Below are 21092 nucleotides of genomic sequence, written 5' to 3'. Positions count from 1 at the left end.
AAACAAGAGCTGAGCAAAAATATCATAGAACTATTAAGAAGCAGTAGGAGGTAACGTTAAAGTAGTCTTCGGGAGCTAGAGCTCAGAGGTGGGTGGTGGGTAATAGGGCGGAAAATGTAAGGTGTCTCAAGTGTTAGCCCAGGTTCCCACATCTACTAAAAGGGGCTGCAGAGGGTGGTGGCCTCTTGGAGGGAGACACTTTGTGGAAAAGAAATTATCTTCGTGTTGGAAGCTCCTTTTCCCGTGGAACCGCCTGCATGAGGTAGACCAGTGTCAAAGTCTCTGTATATGTGTAGACAACCCCATAAGTTTACAGAAAGAACGTGAAGAACAAAGATTTGGGATCAAATAGATTTAGGCTTAGAATATAGACAGTGGAGAAGGGGCGACTTCACTTTCTGTATGAAATTGACTCCCAGCCTAGACTTCTACTTAAAGGTAAAGATAACCCTGTACCCTATCAAGAATCTCAGGATTTCTCACAACACTAAGTATAGGCAGGACCTCCTGGGGCAATACCCAAAGAGAATTGTGTGTTCATCTGTCCAGTACCTTGGAAAACTCTGCTCTGAGGATAGGAATAGAACATCCGATGCATAAGAACTTACTGAGAGCAGATTTCGGCAGCTCTCATTTGAATTTGAGGTTGTTGATAAATCCATAAGATGCCAAGTCAACAAAAATAATCATTCTAGAGGGAAAAAAATTACCAGAAAAGGAAAACAGTCCCAGTTTGTGTGGCTCATTCTGCTAGCTCACATGCTCATCATAATACCAACTCTGAAAATGATCGCAGTCAGCTCTACAGTGTCACTATAATTAGATGGAGATAGAACAAGCATGAGGGAGTGGTTTAGGGAAAGATGGGGTTGGTAGGGAATAGAGTTAAATCATCATCTTCCAGAGTGGGGCCTGAACAAGTAATGCTCTAAAGTAAGAGCCAGGTAGCACTAATGGAAGCATATAGAGTCATTCCAAGAGGTACTCAGATGTAAAAGATGAGAGTCGGTGTCTTAGAGTTTCTGTTGCTACCACGAAACACCATGACCAAAAAGTAAGTTGGGGAGGAGAGGGCGTATTTGACTTACACTTCAATAGCAGTGTTCATCATTGAAGAAAGCCAGGACAGGAACCTGGAGGCAGGAGCTGATGCAGAGGCCGTGGAGGAGTGCTTCTTACTAGCTTGCTCCTGCATGTCTTGCTCAGCCTGCTCTATATAGCACCCAGGACCACCAGCTGAGGAATGAAACCACACTTAATGGGCTTGGCCCTCCCCCATCAATACTAATTAAGAAAACGCTTTACAGCCGGGTCTCACTGATGCATTTTCTCAATTAAGGTTCCTCCTTTTAGATAACTCTGTATGTATGTCAAGTTGACATAAGATTAACTGGCATAGTCAGCTAGAAGTTAATGCAATCTAAGTGGGAAAGGCCTGAACCCAGGGGCAAGGCTGGGGTCTACCATTTTTCTCAACATGATTGTTGGGTTCTCATGTTGTGACAGTTGATTCTTACATTGTATGTAAATAAGATTAGACATTCAAAACGACAGGGAATAAGGAATGCATAGCATGTGATAAGGAGCAGAATTTCAAGAAATTGTACATGCAAGTATGCACACTGCATCCATCCATCCATCCATCCATCCATCCATCCATCCATCCATCCATCCATCATAGCAGTACTGGAGATTGAGCCTAGGGTCATGTATGCTAGGGAAGTGCTGCTCCTACATCTCTAGTCCCGGAAATGCCATCACAGTGGACTATAATCAAAGAATTGGTGCATTTGTTCTCATGTCTGTGACCAAAATACCTAAGCAACTTAATTAATTTTCTGGGTTTATTTTGACTCATAGTTCAGGGAGGTCCAGTCAGTCATAGCAAGGAAGGTATTATGGAACTTTCTGGTAGTAGGAGCATATGCAGACAAGGAAGCTAGGTGGGTTTGTAACCTTCAAACACCAATCCGTAATGACCTACTCTTACCAGCCAGGCCTGCCTCCTAAAGACCCACAGCCTTCTCAACTGATGCTGTCCTCCAGGGGCCTGCAGGAGACATTCCAGGGTCAAATCATGTCAGTTGAAAAGCCGTGGTCTACTGATCTGTCAGTTCACCTTCATTCTTCTGAATTGGAAATAATATTTTATAGTTGAACAGGTGCTAATTTTTTAAATTTTGGGAAGTCAGTGGGGAAGATTGCTGCAGCATTAATATGATAGTCAGATCAGGGAGCTCTGGTAATAATGACTATGGGCTCCCCACTCCACTCCCCCACAGTGGCCTCCATCAGTGTGTATAATGCCAAGATGGTAATGGCAAGTGTGATGGTGGAAATGTGGAAAATCATTCATAGACCCACGCCATGCAACCCCCTCGCGTGCTCTGCTTTTCCATTTGGCCTTTCCCCACATGCCTACAAATTGTTCCGTAATTACAAACCACGATGTTCATGTTTCTTACTCAGTGCATGTTCATTTTCTTCTGCTGGCTTATTTTCATGAGGCAATTCTTAGTCATGAGTTTATTGGATTAGGATGTGACCAGATCTAATTTCTATGACTGTTGACTTTTCTGAGGGTAACATCCGTCTGCTGCCTGCAGTGTGCAGACATTCTTACCTCTAAAAGTGGTGGCATTCTCTTAAATTTGAAAGTAGGAGCTAGTGTCCCTGGATAGTCTGTAGATTTTATTTTCAGTGATAGGGATGCTTGTGTCTATAAAGTATGCTGCCCTTTTCATTCTGCACACCATCCGTAGCCACTGTTTACTGTGCGCTTGAGTCATGTCACATTTACCTGTTAGCAGTGCTGCACCTCCAGAAAGCTTTCCTGACTTATGTTTCTTTTATTCTTTTGTTTTGTTTTGTTTGTTGTTTTTTTTGTTGTTGTTGTTTTTCGAGACAGGGTCTCTCTGTAGCTTTGGTGCCTGTCCCGGAACTAGCTCTTGTAGACCAGGCTGGCCTCGAACTCCCAGAGATCCGCCTGCCTCTACCTCCCGAGTGCTGGGATTAAAGGTGTGCGCCACCACCGCCCGGCTCTTTTATTCTTTTAATGGGATTTAATCATGTGGAAATTTGCCATAGTCTTACACTTTCCTACACCCCACCTTCTGGATGCCTCACAAGAAAAGATGATTAAGGGGGAGATGGATCTGAACATCCTGCTCTCCAGAGTGTGTGTGTGCGCGCGTGCATGCTTGCAGGTGTAGTGTGTCCTTTAACTATTTAGATTGATTTTGCCTATTTAATCCCCCTCAGATTGTTAACCAGCTTGCTCACCACTATAAGGTAATTCCACTTTTCCTGTTACCAAGTAAATGCTTTATTTTATATCTGTGAGTTCTTGGAGTTCATGGTTGAGGTATGATCATTGTTTTGGATGCATATAGAGTACCTTTTAAATTCTTCTCTGCTAGGTCTGCTAGTGTCTGAATAATTTACTGCCTTTTAGGAAGCCAAAATTAGTCAGTCTCTGACTGTCCATCCGTCCATCTGTGTATATTTGTGTGTGTGCGTGTGTGTTAAGGTAAAGAGTATTGGTGTCAACTGAACAGGGTTAGTACTTGATGTGGTATGCCCCTCTGTATGTGTGAATATGTTTTATTGCCATTGGTTAATAAAGAAGCTGATTTAGCCAATAGCCAGGCAGAATGGAGCCAGATGGGAAATCCAAGCAGAGAGACAGGGAGAAAGAAGGCGGAGTCAGGGAGATGCCAATACCTACTGGAGAAGCAAGATGTGAGGTAACAAGCCGCAAGCCTTGGGGCAGAATATAGAATAATAGAAATGATTTAATTTAAGTTGTAAGAGTTAGTTAATAATAAACCTGAGCTAATAGGCCAAACAGTTTGTAATTAATATTAAGCCTCAGAGTAGTTATTTTCAAAGTGGCTATGGGACCAGGTGGGACGAGAAACCTCCAGTTACCCCAGATACTTGGCTAAGGTCTGCCTTCACTCTGTGTTTTGCACATTAGGTGAGATGTCAGGGACCCTGGACACTTTGGAGTCATTTGGGGTCAGGTCTAGTTTCTAGTGTCCTCACAGCCGTGAGTGTAGGAAGAGTATGGGCAGCTGGCTCATGAGTGCTCAGTCCTTTTTCTGCCCCTGAAGTTTTGAGTTGCTGATTCTTAGCTTTGCTGAAGACCATTGTGCCCTGTTGTAGAGGACAAGTTTAGACCAGGCTGAAAAAGAAGTATTCCCGTTGTTCTACAGTGTAAGCTGTAAAATACATCTTTGGGTTTCTGGCCAGCAGGAGACAACAGGACCCCAAAGGAGAGCCCAAGGCCACCACCGTTTTTCCCTTCCTGAGACTCATGGCAGAAAGCTGGAAAGTAGGGTTTTTTATTGCCATTGAAACGGTTTCCCTTTCTGTGAGTTGGGGATGGGGAAATCAGTACCATCAGGAGGCCACCCCACCCCAGGGTCTGAGTTGTCATTTCAAAGGAAGTGAGATGATGCTCATGCATGTTCTTGGTTTGTAAGTAGCAGGCGGGGCATGCTGTATGGGTGTGATACCTTGTGCCCTGGACAGTAAGGGAGTGTGTGGCCCCTGCAGCCAGACCTCGTGAGGTGCCAAGTGTTGGGAAGTCACTGCACGTGGGGGTTTTTAATTAGGTCTTGACTTGCAGTTCTTTGATGAGGGTTTGGACCCCAGCTTCTGATTTGTGCAGACAGAGTTGCTTCCTGTTTGGTTGTGGGGCTTGTGGGGTGAAGGAGGGTGAACCAAATGGGGAGAGAAGACATCACCCTGAATAGGGAGAACGTACTACACTCCAGAATGCTATTTCCCCATGGGATAGTTTTCTGTGTGGGTCTGTGTTATCCACATTGAACTTGCTAAAACTGAAAGAGACCTGGGATTTGTATTGTGATGGTCATCATGGGATAATCATGAAGGCCTGGAGCTGGGACACACAGTGAGTCAATATTGCCAGGCCAAGCAGACAGTGTTTGCTGGTGAGAAGATGGAGGGGGCTTAGAGTTCTTATCCTCACTGGGCCAAATGGTGGCCATGGAGTGCCGTCTAGGAGTTGTGAACATCTGGGTGCTTGTGTGGCCTGTTTCCCCCAGCTTCTCCATGAGCCCTGGAAAAAGGGGTGCCTTTGGTGCTCTGAGGACAGGACAGTCTTGTCTCTAAGGGACGGAGTTCCTAGCACTTGGGACATTTTGCTCTCTGAACAGCACATTTCAATAGCTAAGTGGGTTAGAGTTAATGAACTCTAGGCTGAATTTTTAACTCCTACAGAGGACCATCTAGTTGTCTCTAATTATCTTTCCTTTCGTACAAATGTCCTCAAATGAAGCAGACAGCGCTTGTGTTGAAGAACGTCCTCTCTGGTTAGGTGTCTGCAGGGCCCGTTACAGCTGGCCAAGGTGCTGCACCCACACAGCAGGGCTCTTCTGTCTTCCCAGGCTCCCACAGAGACGCGGCCCTCTGGTGTGTAATAGCCGCTCCACCAGGCCTGCATCTGGCTTCATGGCCTAGTCACCCAAGAAGCTTAATACACATTCAGAGCCCAACCAAACCTACACAGATGGTGGCGGGGCTGGAGCCTGTAAAATGTGGGGCGGACTCCGATGATGTCAGGTGAAGCCCTCCCTCATGGTAGCGCCAGGGACTTGTCATATATTACCTGTTTCAGTTGAGGTCCCCAAGGCCTCAATGGGGCAGGGACTTGATTGGTCAGGCCATGCTGTGACGATTGGTGCCTGTGCCTTTTTCTGAACTCTTTCATTTCTGAAGGAGTTTGAGCTTCCCCGTGTTGTTGCTTGTGTGGTTCTGTGGTGCGGGTGTCTGCAGCACTAGGCAGAGTGTGTCCCCACTCATCCTTAGAGGGCGGTGTCACAGAAGTGTCCTGGTAGTGGGGTGATGGTGGGGTAGATGTTAGGCTGCTGTGTGCCTGTCTGCATGTACGTGTGGGGTGGTGTTGAGTGTGCGGAGATGGTGGTACCCCCTTACAGTCTGATGCCTCAGATCCTGCCCCCCTCCCCCGCTTTCACCTTTCCTGTCCCACCGTTCATCCATGCTTTCTTCCTGGGGGTGGTGGATAAATGGAAGTAACACTGGCAGCCTAGCTTTGTGAGTGTTTTGAGCAGGCAGACAAGAAACAACATACATTGTTCACAGCTCCAAGAGTGCTCCTACAGGGACAGGATAGTCCGGATTGTTTGCCTTTGGCCAGGAGGGCAAAGCTGTGGTCATGTAGGATAGCGTAGGAGGTAGGAAGGAGGATGGAGTGATGGTGAATGCTGGTTGTTGTGGGCCTCAGTGGCCTCTCTATCCAGACGGGGCCTTCTCACTTCTCCACACGCTGAGAATGGGAACTTGTCTCAGACAACAGACAAATGAACATGGAGCCTTAATAGTCTTTCTGTGCCGGCACCATGGTTGGATCCTGCACAAGCCTGCCCATCTTTCAGCTTTCTTCCCACTGTGCCTCCTGTGTTCCAAGTCTTCATTTCCTCGTTGGCTATGGTGGATAAAATAATGTGGACAGTGGAATCTGCTTTCTATGGTACAGATTCCGGACTCCGTCCTTACCCTCGTATTTATGGATTTATTTTTTTATAGGTGAGGTCACACTGTGTAGCCTAAGTTGGCCTGATACTCACAGCAGCCTGCATGTCTCAGTCTTCCAAAGGCTGGGATTAGAGCCACTGTGTTTATCCCCTTGTCTTGGGATGGTCACATAACTTTTCTGAACTCCACTGTCCTTGGCGTGGAGTGGAATAATCAATGCACGGTTGAGAAGATGATGCAGTAAATGGTTGAGAAGGTTCCAGAGTTTCTGATACTTTGAAGACACTTCAAAGTTCTCATCCTTTCTTTTTTCAGATTTTTCCATTTGTTTTTGTTTTTAAATGGAAGCTGACTTAACCTGGCTGTTGTCTAGCCTCTAATTGGCACTGTTAGAACATTTGTATTTAGATGAACAAGTGGACATGAGGGAGCAGTGGAGGTTTCTGGAAGTTGAGTGGAAGCGTGGCCTTTGCGCTTGGGGAGCAGGCGTAAAGCTGATTGTGCCTCATCAGTCGCTGTCCCCACAGGTCCCGCCTCTCAGAAGATGCACTATTATAGATACTCGAATGCCGAGGTCAGCTGCTGGTACAAGTACCTGCTCTTCAGCTACAACATCGTCTTCTGGGTAAGTCCTGGGGCGCCGCCATGGTCTCCTGGTCGGAACCTTCATCACTGAGTCCTGATTCTCCCTGTACTTCTGATGACCAGACAGGGAGGCCTTGGGAAGATGTGGGCAGGTTCCATGGTCCCTGTCCTCTTAGAACCAGCCAGGAGTAATGTCGTGGGTGCACCAAGGTGACTAAAAGTCAGACTAAGGGCTCCACCCACCCACCCTCACCCTACCCCCTGCCCTGGGTCTGCAGGACTCAGGAAGCCTTTGGACACAGTCTTGGAGTGACGATGCTATCTTCCTAACCCAACAATGCCTTGGGAAGACATGAACAGCTAAGTACTTTGTGGACCAGGCTCTCTGCTGTATCCTGGAAGGGGATAGTTGAGGAGGGACAAAAAGTGATTTCCTAAGAGTGGTATAAGAGCATCGGAAGGTAGGCAGGACAGCTCCTTGCTGTTGTGTATGTGTTTGGCAGAGTACGCTGAGCCAAGGGTGCAGAAAGTAAGCTCGGGGACCGAGACCCGAGTATTAATGAAGAGGCAGCCCTGTCGGTTTGAAGAGGAAAGGAAAGACCCAGTCAGAATAGTAGTTGCAAAGGTTGTCTGGCTGCCTGTGTAGAGGAGGAAGTGAGCTGAGCAAAGGACAGCAGGCAGCTGTGAGGCTGGAGTAAGGCGACACAGGCCAGGCCAGGTGTTAGGAAGCTCAGGCCACACCAGTCTCAAGGGTGTTGTTATTATTTACCTCTTTCTTCTTTCACAGTGCTGGGATTTGAGCCCAGGGCTGAGTGCATGTTAAGCAAGCACTCTACCACTAAGCCACACCCCAGCCCTCTTTAGTTTTTATTTTCAGATAATCTTAATTGTTGTCCTGGCTAGTTTAATGTTTGATACAAGCTCGAATCATTTGGGAAGAGCAGCTGTCAGCTGAGAAAAGTGCCTCCATAAGATTTGCATGTAGGTGGCAAATCTGTCTGGATTTGGCCTAGTCCATTATAGGTGGCGCCACCTTTGGCTGGTGGTCCTGGGTGCTGTAAGGAAGTAAGCTGGAAAAGCCACGAGAAACGAGGTTCCAGTAGGCAGCATTTCTCTATAGCTCTTGCTTCAGTTTCCGTCTCCAGGTTCCCGTCTGCTTGAGTTTCTGCCCAGACTTCCCTCAGTGACAGACTGTAATCTTCAAGGTAAAAGAAATCTTTTTCTCCCCAAGTCACATTTGGTCATGGTGTTATAGAGACCCTATTTAAGACAGTTGCCAAGGGTGACTTTGAACTTATGATCCCCCTGCCTCAGTGTTCTGATTAGCTAGGATTATGATCATATGCTACCATCCCTGGCTTTCTATTTCTTTAACTTTTAGAAGGTTTTGTTTGTATTGGGTGGTGTGATCTGGCTTCAGAGTGGCTACAGAGGGAGGGAGAAGGCCGTTTAAGCCATGTTCTGAGGTGGAACTTGGACGAGGTATGTGTGGAGATCTTGAGGTGTTCCCTGACTGGCCAGTGACGTTCTGGAGATGCACCCTCTAATTCCTGCCTTTTCAACTTCGACCTTACGACGTCATGTCCTGGCGATTTATCTGTGTACTTAGGATTTTCTGTCCCAGAGAAATAGTGTGGACTGCAGTAGTATGGCATCCAACTCAGACTTCCCTGTGCTCAGACAGTCTTCCATCACCAACTTCAGCTTGGCTCCCGATGTAGGGCGGTACTGGATATCAATGTGTGTGCTTGCTTTCTGGCGCTCTGACAAAATACCAGGTGTGGCGAACTTAAAAACAGAGAGGTTGATTTGGGGCACACATTTTAAGAGGTTTCATGATCACCTGGACTGTTGATTTTAGTTTCTGGTTGTGGTGTCAGATGGCAGTGATGTAGAGTGTGTGGCACCATGTTGCTCTCCTCATGGCCAGGAAGCAAAAGAGGCGAGGAGTTGACTAGATAGATAGTCATGTGCGCTACAGTTCTTAGGCACAGAGGCCTGCACTCCATTCTTGCTGTGTATTGCAGGGCTTCTTAGACTGCATTTCGCTCTTTGTATGGAGGGCCTGTGCTCCCTCTTTTCCCAAGCAAGTGCCCTGACCTTGCCTGCTTAGCTTTTGACTTGACCTTTGACTCATCCCAATTGCTGCAGGTGGCACAATACCCTTATTGTCAAGGCCCAGTCCCTGGTCGCCTCTGTCCTTCAGATCTTTGTAACAGATCCAGGGAACACTGCACCAGCAGCAGCAAACTCCAACAGTGGAGTTCAGTGAGTCCAGAACTGTGGCAAGCCTGCTGGGTTGAAGTATGTAGTAGTATTTTAAGGATTTGTGCAGACTTGGCAGTTAGTGTCTGTGGTCGAGAGTTAATCATTTTTGTTAGCGAGCACTGGGGCAGAAGAGTAGGGAACAAACAGGAACAGTGAGAAAATGTCCTCATGGATGGGAGTGGAAGCGGGAGGCTGGGCCCCTTGGTGTTGGCCATGGATGGAAGTGGAAGCGGGAGGCTGGGCCCCTTGGTGTTGGCCATGGATGGGAGTGGAAGCGGGAGGCTGGGCCCCTTGGTGTTGGCCACCGTCCCCTGTGTTCCTGGCAGGGATTCACTTACCCTGGGCAGGATACAAGAATATGGAGGGAGGCCCAAGCACTGAAACTCACAGAGACCTGGGAAGCTCCCAGTTCAGTGAGGAAAGTAAGCCAGCCTACTATGGACACCTGGACACAGTCTGGCCTCCCTCCTGAACCCAGTGACCTTGAAAAGCCTGGTGTTATCATTGAGAGCTGATCTCAGCTGCCTGTTGTGTCTCCCTTACGAGGTTTCAGAAAAAGTAGAAAATGGCATGCTAAGTCCACATGGCTTCTGCGTTTTCTGTTTTAGATGGAGAAAGTAGAGAAATGTAACAAGCCTGGTGCTTCCATCATCCAGCTTTGGAAATGAACTTCTTACAGCTGGTTTTGTTTCGTCTTCATCCCCACCCTCTCTTGGATTTCTTTGAATCAAAGCCTGGATCATTTTCCACATGGAGCATTTGTGTTCGCTTTGTTGTGGTGGGGAAGGACTGCTCAGTAGGCCAGCTTGAGTGTGCAGATGGCAGCCTGATGTTTCTGTGACCGGGTTGAGGTCATAGGATAGAGTAGCTGCATTGAGACGTCGGGATAGATCTTTGTAGCACTCCAATGATTTTCGTCAGTTTGCTTTTTTCTGACTTTGAGGCTGGGGTTCCCAGAGCCCATCCTCCACTTGGTAAGAAGTGGATGCTGCTCTTTGCAAGCAGAGAATTGGGCTTCGTGAAGTTCTTTACACAGGGTGATGCAGAAAGTAGCTTCTAGCCAGCCTACCACTTTGTTTGAGAACACTAGTACTGTTTTATCCCTTCGCCCGTTCCCCACACACAAACTTTTCTCCTTGTGCTAGACCTGTTTCTAGTTTAGAGTCTCAGTTCAACCCAGGGAAAACAAATCAAAACCACAATATGATACTACCTCACACTCACTAAGGTGTGATGTATTTCCTTTTCTTTTCCTTCTTTTTCTTTTCTTTTTTTTTTTTTTAAGCAGAAAATAAATGTTGATGTGGATGTGCAGAAATCTGTGACCTTGTACATTGTTGTCATGGAAACACATAATGATCCATGATTGCAGTCTGATGTTACTTCAGGTTAACAATGAAATTACCATGTGCTCCAGCAACCCCACTTCTGGATATATACTCAGGAGAACTGAAAGCAGAATGTCAGGGGTCTGTTCTCCAGTATGCACAACCTTATTCACCGTAGCCAAAAGGTAGAAACAACCTGTGACTATCGATCATCCATGGATAAGGATATGTTCCATATACATGTCAGGAGAGCCTTGGTCACTCTAGGACACATGCTACAGTGTGGATGAACCTTTAGAACATTATATTAAGTAAAATAACCCAGATACAAAAATAACAATCAGATTCCACTTCAGGGTAGATACTGACTAGATGGCCCCACTCAGTAACTAGAGTAGTCAACAGGCAGACACAAAGAGTAGAATTTGGTTGCCAGGTGATGAGCAAATGGGAGGGTCATAGTCCATCTGTGCCGCTTGTTCAGATCACCTCCAGCTGGGTCACCTCTAACCAATAGAAGTTGATTTGGCACATGGTTCTAGAGCAACAGCTCTCAGCTTACGTGGGTTGTGACCTCTGGGGGCTCAACAACCCTTTTACAGGGGTTGCCAAAAACCTTTGGAGAACACGGGTATTTACATTACAATTTATAACAGTAGAAAATTACAGGTATCAAGTAGCGGTGAAAATAAGTTTATAGTTGGGGATCACCATAACGTGAGGAGTTGTATCAAAGGGTAGCAGTGTTTTTAGGAGGGTTGAGAACTACTGTTCTGGAGGCAGAGAAGGGCAAGATTGGGGAAGCCATAGCCTAGTGGAAGCGTCACATGGATGAAAGAATGAAAGAGTGCAAAGGGAGGCCAAATTCAGTCACTCCCCCACCTCCCTGTAGTGCTGGGCATGAGCATGGGGCCATGTATGTGCTGGGTATGCGCTTTGCTACTGTGCTCTATCTGTATCCTTCAAACTCAGTTTTATACCAGGCCCACTCCAACAGTAATGAATTAATCCATTCATCCTCATGACCTACTGCCCTCCGGAAAGCCCCACTTCTCAACACCGTTGCAATGGAGACAGTCTCTCGCACATGAATCTTGGGGAACGCAATCAACCCATAGCAAGGAATTATTGTTTAAGGGGTCCGGTTTCACCTTTGTAATATAAAAGGAGCTCTCTGGATGGGTGGTGAAAATGATTGGCCCTACTGTGATGTACTTCATCTCACTGAGCTGTACACTTGAACATGGTTAAAATAAATTTTATGTCATGTGTGTTTCATAGAAATATAAGAAATGTCTCATTTTAGCAGACAGAGGAAGAGAAACTGGGGAAGCAAGACAGGAGGAGCTGTGGACTGCCCTGTCTATGTTCATATACAGCTCAGTTTTGTAAAGAAGGCACCCTGCCCTGAATTTGCTTCTTGAATGTTCTCAAGGAGTATGATCCACAAGTCAAGATTGCTTGCTTCCATAAGCATTGAGTGTAATTTCCCCAAATTCAAATAAAGCACTTGCCTGGATCTGTTTTAGAGGCAGATTAAAATGGAGGCATCAGGTCTGTGCTACACCACTAGGAGAACCTTCTGTATGTTTTTACTTTCAAAAAAAGCTGGAAAAAAAGCCAACACCCTGCCATTGACAACCTCAGTGAGTTTAAGTCCTAGCTTTCTAGCTTGTCAATTTTATGAGTTTGTATCTGGTTGTAAATAGGCAACCTTGCTTCTGAGTGAGACAGTGGGGCAGGAACCTCGAACATCTCAGCCCACTCCTTCCCAGTAACTGATACCTCCTGTGGGTAGGGTGAACATAATGTATAATCTGAGTCAAGAGTCTCAACAAGGGAGAAGTTACTGATAGTTTTACCAGATGAGCCCCAGTCTACTCTGGCACACTAGGACTGACAGCTGCGCTACTCCAGAGAGTGAGCAAGAAGACTGGGGGAGCAGTCCTAACCCACCCCCCAGTTCATGGAGAATTGGCCTTTCCCAGTGAGCTCTGACTGTTGTATGAGACCCTGACCTGACTGCAGTTTGTTTCCCAGCTTCCTTCACCTGTGTTCTCTGTCTCCCCACCCCTCCATCCTCCCCACCCCCTGTACGCCCTTTTCCTCCACTAAGATAAGGTCTCCACTAGCTGTGGATGACTTTGCATTTCTGATGGTTCTCCCGGCACAGACTGCTGTCTTGCTTGTTTTATGTAGTGCTGGGGTTTGAACCTAGGCTTTCATATGCATGCAAGGCAAGCGTTCTACCAGCTGAACTGCATTCTCAGCTCCTTTACTTCCATCTTTTAAATGATGCATATGAAAAATCTGTTTTAAGAATGAAACAATGTAGTTTTCACTGCTGAGATATGCTCTCTCTTCTTTCAATAATTATTGAGGGGCTGGAAAGATGGCTCAGCCGTTAAGGACACTGGCTGCTTTTCCAGAGGACTTGAGTTCAATTCCCAGCACCCACATGAGCGTTCCCACCTGACTGTAACTTCAGTTCCAGGGGATTTGTCACCCTCACAGACTTATATGCAGGCTGAACATCAGTGTATGGGAAGAAGGGAGGAAGGAGGGGGAGTGGGGTAAAATATTTAGCTCAATAAAAACAATAAAAAATCCAATGTACATAAAATAAAAATAAATAAAAGTATTATTGAATGCACCTTTGTAATTGCCTGAATTCCAGAAGACTCAACAACACATCCCTGAATAACATGCACCCCTCTCCATGCTGCAACCGCCTCTCTGTAGATGTGTGTAGTTTAATGTCCTCATGGGTAGTGTCTTCAAAACCTGGCTGGGGGCTGCATATCATACCAACACACAGGCGGAGGACATTTTGGTTGCTACAAGGTCTTTCTGGTTGTATTTTTTGTAGGAATTCCTATGTGAGACATTTAGGTTGCTTCAGCTTTTCCCTGTTCTAGATAAGACTGTAGAGACTGGTACAGATTTATGCAGTACGGGTTCTTCCCTGTAGGAAAGGAAGGGAGCTATTGCTCGGGTAGATTCCCAGGAGTGAGATTAGTGGGTCAGAAGGTGTGTGCATTGATTTGACCTGGCCGACACACTTACCCACTTACAGTCACAGGAAGTGAGGCTCCTTATCTCTTGGCATAAGTAGGAGTGCATGTGTTCTCAGAGTCAGCCTTGCCAAGGCAGAGGGCAAGGACTGCCATGTCAGGGACTCCCCTCCAACTAAGGTGTGGCTAGGAGTATTCACCTCGGGATGCCTCAGCCATGTGCCAAGTGGAGACCACTAAGGAAGTTAAGGAGAAAGGCTGTCCCTTGTGCATGGTGGCTAGTGCCTGGCGTATGGTTGTTACATATCCACAGGATGCTTGCCAATACAAGGTGTGTGTGTGCGCGCGCGTGCCAGTAGATCACTGGCATGGCAGCTCTATCAGAGAGGGCTGCCTGCCCTGTGGGAGTGCCTCAGTTCCATCTTGTTTGTACTGCTTTGTTTTTTGTCTTCTTTCTTCAGAAATCACTTTTCAAATTTCTGTTGAACAGCGGGGGCAAGGGTTCAGTGGATAAATTGCTTCCTAGCCAAAGTGAGGACTGGAATTCAGATCTCCAGAGTCCACATAAAACCTGGGCGGGCACTCGGAAGACAGATTCCCGGGTCAAGGTGGCTGGCAGGGCTAGTTGACTCTGAGCTCTGGGTTCAACCAGAGACCCTGACTCAGTAACTAAGGTGGAGAACAAAGAAAGTAACCATGACAACTTGTGGCCTCCACGCTGGTACTCTTCACGGCGGCTTCCTACAGTCCTCGTGTTGGTTTAGCCTTGCCCTCCCTTCCTTCCCGTCCCTGCCTTATCCTTCCACTCCCAGTATTCCACTTCCCTTCATATCATCACCCCACACCCCTTCCTTGAAGCCTTTTACTCCGCCTCACCGGCCCTCTAGTTTCCTGGCCGCCATCCACACATGAGATTGTTTGTGAAACCTCCACAATGATTTCCATCGTGCCTGAGTAGATTATACTCCACCAGCATTGTGTAAGGGCCCCTATTTCCCCAAACCCTTATCATTCAGTGCTTGCCTTCTTCACATTCTTTCCGGGGTGACATGAAATCTCAAAGTAGTTTTAATTTTAATTTAATTTGCATTTCCCTGATGTTGAGCACTCAAAAAAAAAACAAAAAACAAAAAACAAAACAAAAAAAAAAAACAAGCAAAAAATCCACAAATATTTCCGGGGGGGCAGAGGCAAGGCACATGTGTTAGTGTACCTTTAATTCTAGCACTGAGGAGCCAGAGGCATCTTGAGTTTGAGGACAGTGTGATCTACATGGTTAATTCTAGGCCAGCCAGAGCTACATGGTGAGACTCTGTATTCGGTTCATGGTCCTATTGATTTATTGGCACTTTGAATACTTATTTTTCTTCTTCTTTTTATTTTGGTTTGTTTTTTAGTGTTCAATTTTTTGTAACTCTACATATTAACCTAAATCACTTAGTCTAATGTAGTTGGCAAAGATTTCTCTTCCATTCTGTAGGATGTCTGTTCATTTAAACTGCTTCTTCCTAAGTGTGTGTGTGTGTAATTTCTTTTTCTTGGGCCTGTTTTTTGTGCTCTTAGGGTTCTATTGAGAAAATTCTCGCCTTATTTGTGTTTCAAAGGGCACTCCCGTGTTTCCTTTTCTCCGTGTGAACTGTGTTTTGTGCAGAGCGAGACACAGGATTTCGCTATGGCCTCAGACTCTGGAGATCTGTCTGCCTCTGCCTCCTGAGTTCTGGGATTAGGTGCCTGTACCATGATCCCCACCCACAGGAGTCTTTTTGTATGTGTCTTTTGCTCCTTTCTGCATTGCCACCTATGTTTTCCTCAGCGTGCATGTATCTGTCTTCAAGTCTTTGTTAATTTGCTGTCATTCCTTTGTCCCTTGTTTTTTTGATTTCTGCCACCTTCTTACAGGGCCTTTTCTTTCTTTTTTTTTTTTTTAAGGAATTTTTACCTGGGTACCAGGTAGTTTTTGATGAGAATGTTTTTCCATAACAGTATGGTGTTGTGGAACACTTTATTATAGGCATGTGTCGATGGGTTCTATACAGTTGTAAGCTGTTCACATCTGCTAAAATAATACAAAAACATACCAGAGTTAGAGATACCCAGAGTTTACGTGGCTGAATTAAAGGAAATCCTGTCTTCATCCATAAGTCCAGATGATTTTAATGTGATAGTTTAGTGCTGGGCTTGGCCGCCTGTGGCCAGCACGTCAGACCTGGTTCTGCTTGTTTTGCACGTAATTTTCACTGGAACGCCGCCACATCTATCCATTTGTCTAGCAATTCTGGCTTCTCCCAGTGTTCACAGCCAGTGGGACAGTTGCAGCAGAGCTCAGGGAACACACAGAACTCAGAATGTTGACTGTTTCGCCCTGGTATTGTAACCTGGATGTTTCCCTATGTAATATGGGACAGTGAAGGCAGAGGCAGTCTGCTGGTGTGCTGCCCAGAGCCTCCCTGTAATAACTTGGTTCCTCCATTGTCTTTCCTTAACCTTTGCTGGGTGGGGCTTAGGTTATCAGTGTCACCCTAAGCTGCCCCTGGAGCAGGCCGCTCGCTGGGTCCCCTGCAGTGCTGCAGAGGCCATCTGCTTCTCATTCACAGCTGCCCCCCGGAGGGAGGAAAAGCTGGCCTGTGACAGCTCTGTGACCCCGGCATGGTGCCTCCTGCCTTGGACCCATTTCCCCTGTAATGAGGAAGCAGGCCTAGCCTCCCCATGGCTCTTCGACCTTTCAAACTTCCGTTGAGAGGTGGTTCTTTTCAGACTTTTAAAATGGGTGTTTATTTTATTTTATTTATTAGCGTCTATGGTGTGCACATGGAGATCAGAGGGCAATTTTAGGGAGTCTGCTTTCTCCTACTGTGGGATCTGGGGATCAAATCATGTCATCAGTTTTCCATACCTTTTCTCTTTGAGCCGTTTGGCCAGCCCTCAGCTAAGACTTTTGATAAGGGATTATTTGGAAAGAGGTTCGCTGCCCTGTTTTGAACTCCCAGGGTCCTCATTCATAGTAGACAGGGCTACATAACCCCAATGACGTACTATGACCCAGGTAAGGCTCAGCCCACTGAGTGGACTTTCAAGGCCAGGTTGGGTTAAGGACAGCAGTTCTCAACCTGGGGGGAGGGGTCAAATGACTTCCTCATAGGGGTAGTCTAAAACCATCGGAAAACACAGTTGTTTACATTACAATTCTTAACTAGCAAAATTAGTTAATGGTGTAGCAATGAAAATAATTATATGGTTGAGAGTCAATGCAACATGAGGAACTAACTATTAAAGGGTCGAAGCATTATGAAGGTTGAGAACTGCTGTTTTAGGGTCTGTGCCTCCTGGAGGCCAATATGACCTCAGATTTAGTTGAATCATAGGCAGTTGAAGGAGACGCAGGTATCTCTAATAGTCTGTGAACTCACCCTGGGATTTCTTGTTCTGGGATAGTCCATGACCATGATTTTGCATCCTGCTGGCAGGACTTAGGTATCAAAGCAAAGCCATGAGGTGCTTGATTGTCAGATGGAGCCCCAGAGATGGGTGACTGCTTAGAGCCTTGGGATGTGTGAAGAACAAACTTGATAGTATAATTTCTTCAGGCTCCTGTTTTCTACCCTGCTGTCTGTCTGCATCCTTCCTGGTATGTTTTCCTGAACTCTGCATCTCTTGTTTTCTCCAGAAGGGGAAGCTGAGACTCTGGAAAAGGGGACTTTTTCTTAGGACAGTAGTCCTTTTGGGAACTGCCTGGAGTAAGACTGTAATAGCTACTTTCTCCGTGCTGGGACAAGACACCTGACGAAAGCCACTGAAGAAGAAGAAGGGAGTTTTATTTCGGCTCATGGTTTGAGAGTACAGTTCATCGTGGTGGCGGGAGCATTAGATGGTTGCTCATCATCAGGATGCAGAGAGATGAAAGCTGGGGCTTCTTCCTGATCTGTGGAATGGTGGTCTTACCCCTCCGTTAAACCTTTTTAGAAACATCCAGAGATAATGTCCTTCACTTGGTTCTAAATTACAGAAGCTGGAGATTACAATTAACCACCACTAGGGGCATGCAATGTCTTCAGTGCAACAGGTAGAGGTGTATGGGGGTCACCTGGTGGCCCTTCAGGCTTCAGCTCTGCCTGAACCCAGGAGAGCAGGGCTTCTTGCTGTGAGCAGATTCCATTAGAGTCTTTCCCCAGTTCTTTCAACCTAACTGTGAGTAGGGCCATCTGTGTTGAGAAAGTCCCAGATTGCAGGAGATCAACCCTGGACCCTGGACTCTGGACCCTGGACCCTGGACCCTGGACCCTGGACCCTGGACCCTGGACCCTGGACCCTGGACCCTGGATCCTGGACTGCATGGATTTTTAATGTGTTCCCTTCTGCTTACCTCAGATATCTATAAGGAGGCCCAGGGAATTGGTTCTGAGCACCTGAGTCAGTGTAAATAGATTTACCATGAACCAGAGGTCAGCAGTGCAGATCCTGGAAATGTGGCCTTGCTAAGATGTGTGGAGCCTGCAAGAATTGCCGAAGCATTACACTTGTGTTTAGAGCAATCAGTCAAGGGGCCAAGGCCATTGAGTCCTGGGTGGATGCTCTTAATTTGCAATCTAGCAGGGTTTAGATGTTCACACTTTTATTGCCACTTGATCTACTTGGGTAAAGTGTAGCAAGCTTATGGTGAGGGGATTTTTTTTTTATTAAAAAAATTTATTCATACTTTTATCATATTCTTTACTATACCCTAACTGTTCCCAGATCCTCCACTCCATGCCCACCCAAGTTCATGTTCTTTCTCTCTTAAAAAAAGGTCTGGGGGTGGTAGCTCATATCTTTGATCCCAGCACTTGGGGACAGAGGCAGATAAATCTCTGTTGTGAGTTTGAGGCCAGTCTGATCTACAGACTGAGTTCCAGGAAAACCAGAGCTACACAGAGAAACCCTGTCTCGAAAGAAACCCAACCAAACAACCACACAAACAAGCAAACAAACAAACAAACAAGAAAAAGAAAAGAGAAAGGCAGTAAATACATAGAGCTGCTTCCCTCTTTGGTTTGGGATTTCTCTGTGGCTTGAATTTGTGCAGGTGTTGTTCATACTGTCACAGTCTCCATGAATCTAGACAATATTGTTTCCTTACAATTGTTCACCACCTCTGGCTCTTACAATCTTTCTGCCCTGGGTTAGGCATTTTTTAAATTTTTTTTTTTTTTTTTTTTTTTTTTTTTGGTTTTTCGAGACAGGGTTTCTCTGTGGTTTTGGAGCCTGTCCTGGAACTAGCTCTTGTAGACCAGGCTGGTCTCGAACTCACAGAGATCCGCCTGCCTCTGCCTCCCGAGTGCTGGGATTAAAGGCGTGCGCCACCACCGCCCGGCGGCATTTTTTAAATTTAAATAACGTTTTTCTTTTCATTTATTTTACATATCAACCAGCTCCCCCTCCTATTCTTCTGGCCCCTCACTTTTCCTATCTACCCCCCTCCCCATCCACTCCTCCTCCATCTCCATTCAGAAAGGGACAGACCTCCCATGGGCTTGCGCATACCCTGGTACTTCAAGTTGAGGCAGGACCAAGCTCTTCTCTTTAGGTTGAGGTGGGGTCTGGTAATCCAGCATGGGTTAGCAAAAGCCAGCTAAGCTCCAGTGAGATGTCCTGCTCCAGCTGTTAGAAGCCTTACTAAGAGACCAGGCTACACAATTGTCACACATATGCAGATCCGTCTGATGCAGGCTCCCTAACTGTCGGTCCAGTGTACATGAACTCTCATGAGTTCAGATCTGCCGTCTCTGTGGGTTCTCTCATCATGACCCCCCTGGCTTATACAATCCCTCCTCCCTTTCTTCTGCAAAACTCTCAGAGCTCAGTGCAATGCTTGTTTGAGGACTGGGGATGGCATTCTTGCAGCTTCCAAAATAAGTGAAACCCGTGCCAACTTAGGATGCTCCAGTCGGGCATCTTGTTCTTGTTTTTGGAAGGTATGATGGCTGTTCTTCGTATCAACTTGACTACATCCGGAACTAAAACCTAAGTGTCTGGGCACACTTGTTGGGATTATTTTCTTAATTAAATAGTTTGAGATGGGGAGACACACTTTTAATCCAGATCTTTTGATGTGGGAAGATCTACCTTAATCTGGGCCACACCTTGTGCTGGCGGCCTATATAAATTACAAGGAAGAAGGAAGCTTTCACTCTGCCCGTTTGTTCTCGCTGGTAAGTCCATTCCTTCCCTGGCATTAGAGCCTGCCTCTTTGGGATTCTAGTGTATACTGAAGGCCAGCTGAAACATTCAGCCTTGTGGACTGAGCAACTACTGGATTCTTGGACCTTCTGTTGGTAGACAGTCATTGTTGGACCAGCTGGGCCACAAGCCTATATGATATTCTAATGAATTTCCTTTTATGTATCTACTTGCTCATCCTACCAGTTCTGTTCCCCTCCAGAAGAACCCTCACTAATGCAGAGGGGGTTGTTGGTTTGTTGTGTGTGATGTATGGGGTGTGGTTTGGGAAAGTGTGGGGTGTGGGGGGACTTGTATGGGAGTGTGTATGGGAGTGTGGGGGGAATGGGTCTGTGGATATGTGTGTGGTGGGTGTGTGCATGTGTATGTAGGGGTATGGGTGTATGTGTGCATGCATGTGTATATGTGGGGGGGGGCTTTCTGATCAATTACCGTAGGGAAGGTTGCCCAGAGATTTTCATTTAATAACCTTGGTCCTGGGATTCTTGAATTGTATGCAGTGAGCTTCTTTAACCCATTGTTCAATGGAACCTCTTGCTCCTATAATTGCTTCTGAATCTTTACAGAGACTCTCAGAGATTCTTCTGCTCTGACTGGGATGTAGACTCGTAGAATGTTCCTTCTTAACACAGTCATGTTGTTTGAGGGTTGTGCAGCCTAAGAATTCCTGTGGAGCCCTGTCTCATTTGGTCAGTCTTCTGTAGGTGCTCTGTAGGGCCCATGACTCAGAGTGCTGCCCACTCTTCTGTCCCTGTGGGTAGTGAGATAATATGCTGTCAGGGATCGAGATACCTAGATGGGGTTCTTAAGTCTGTCACCAGCTTGCAGATCCGTCTGATGCAGACTCCCTAACTGTTGGTCCAGTGTAACCTTGGACATGGTTCCACATTCGTTCTCTATCTGTGGGAGTTCTGGGGAGGAAATGACAGGTCTACCATTCACTCCTGGAGCTGGTATGTGGTCCAGGGGCCGATCACTTCCCTTGTCTGGTCCTCTCGCAGGTTCTTGACCATAATTGGTCTCCAGAGTTCCTGCCTTGGGCAATATTCACTGAACCCTTGAGCAGACATGTGGCTGTAAAGTTCCTGTCTTTTGGGTCTGAGTTAACTTCAGTTCTTTCTATAAGATGACAGGAGAAGGCGTTTTCTCTTACAATGAC

General features: G+C 46.4%; 1 protein-coding gene across 3 annotated transcripts in view; it reads left to right on the top strand.

Annotated features, from left to right (window-relative positions):
- Positions 1-21092, top strand: part of Tspan14 (tetraspanin 14) — a 57160-nt gene that overhangs the window by 20398 nt on the left and 15670 nt on the right. For all 3 annotated transcript variants that reach the window (XM_057770892.1, XM_057770895.1, XM_057770893.1), the window contains exon 2: positions 7053-7150. In XM_057770892.1, the coding sequence (XP_057626875.1) occupies positions 7070-7150 (81 nt within the window). In that variant the 5' untranslated portion in view covers positions 7053-7069. The remainder of the gene's footprint in view (positions 1-7052; positions 7151-21092) is intronic.

The sequence above is a fragment of the Chionomys nivalis genome, chromosome 5 (assembly GCF_950005125.1).
Source record: "Chionomys nivalis chromosome 5, mChiNiv1.1, whole genome shotgun sequence".
NCBI lineage: Eukaryota > Metazoa > Chordata > Mammalia > Rodentia > Cricetidae > Chionomys > Chionomys nivalis.
The sequence above is the reverse complement of the archived record's forward strand: the minus strand, read 5'-3'. Positions and strand labels throughout refer to the sequence as shown.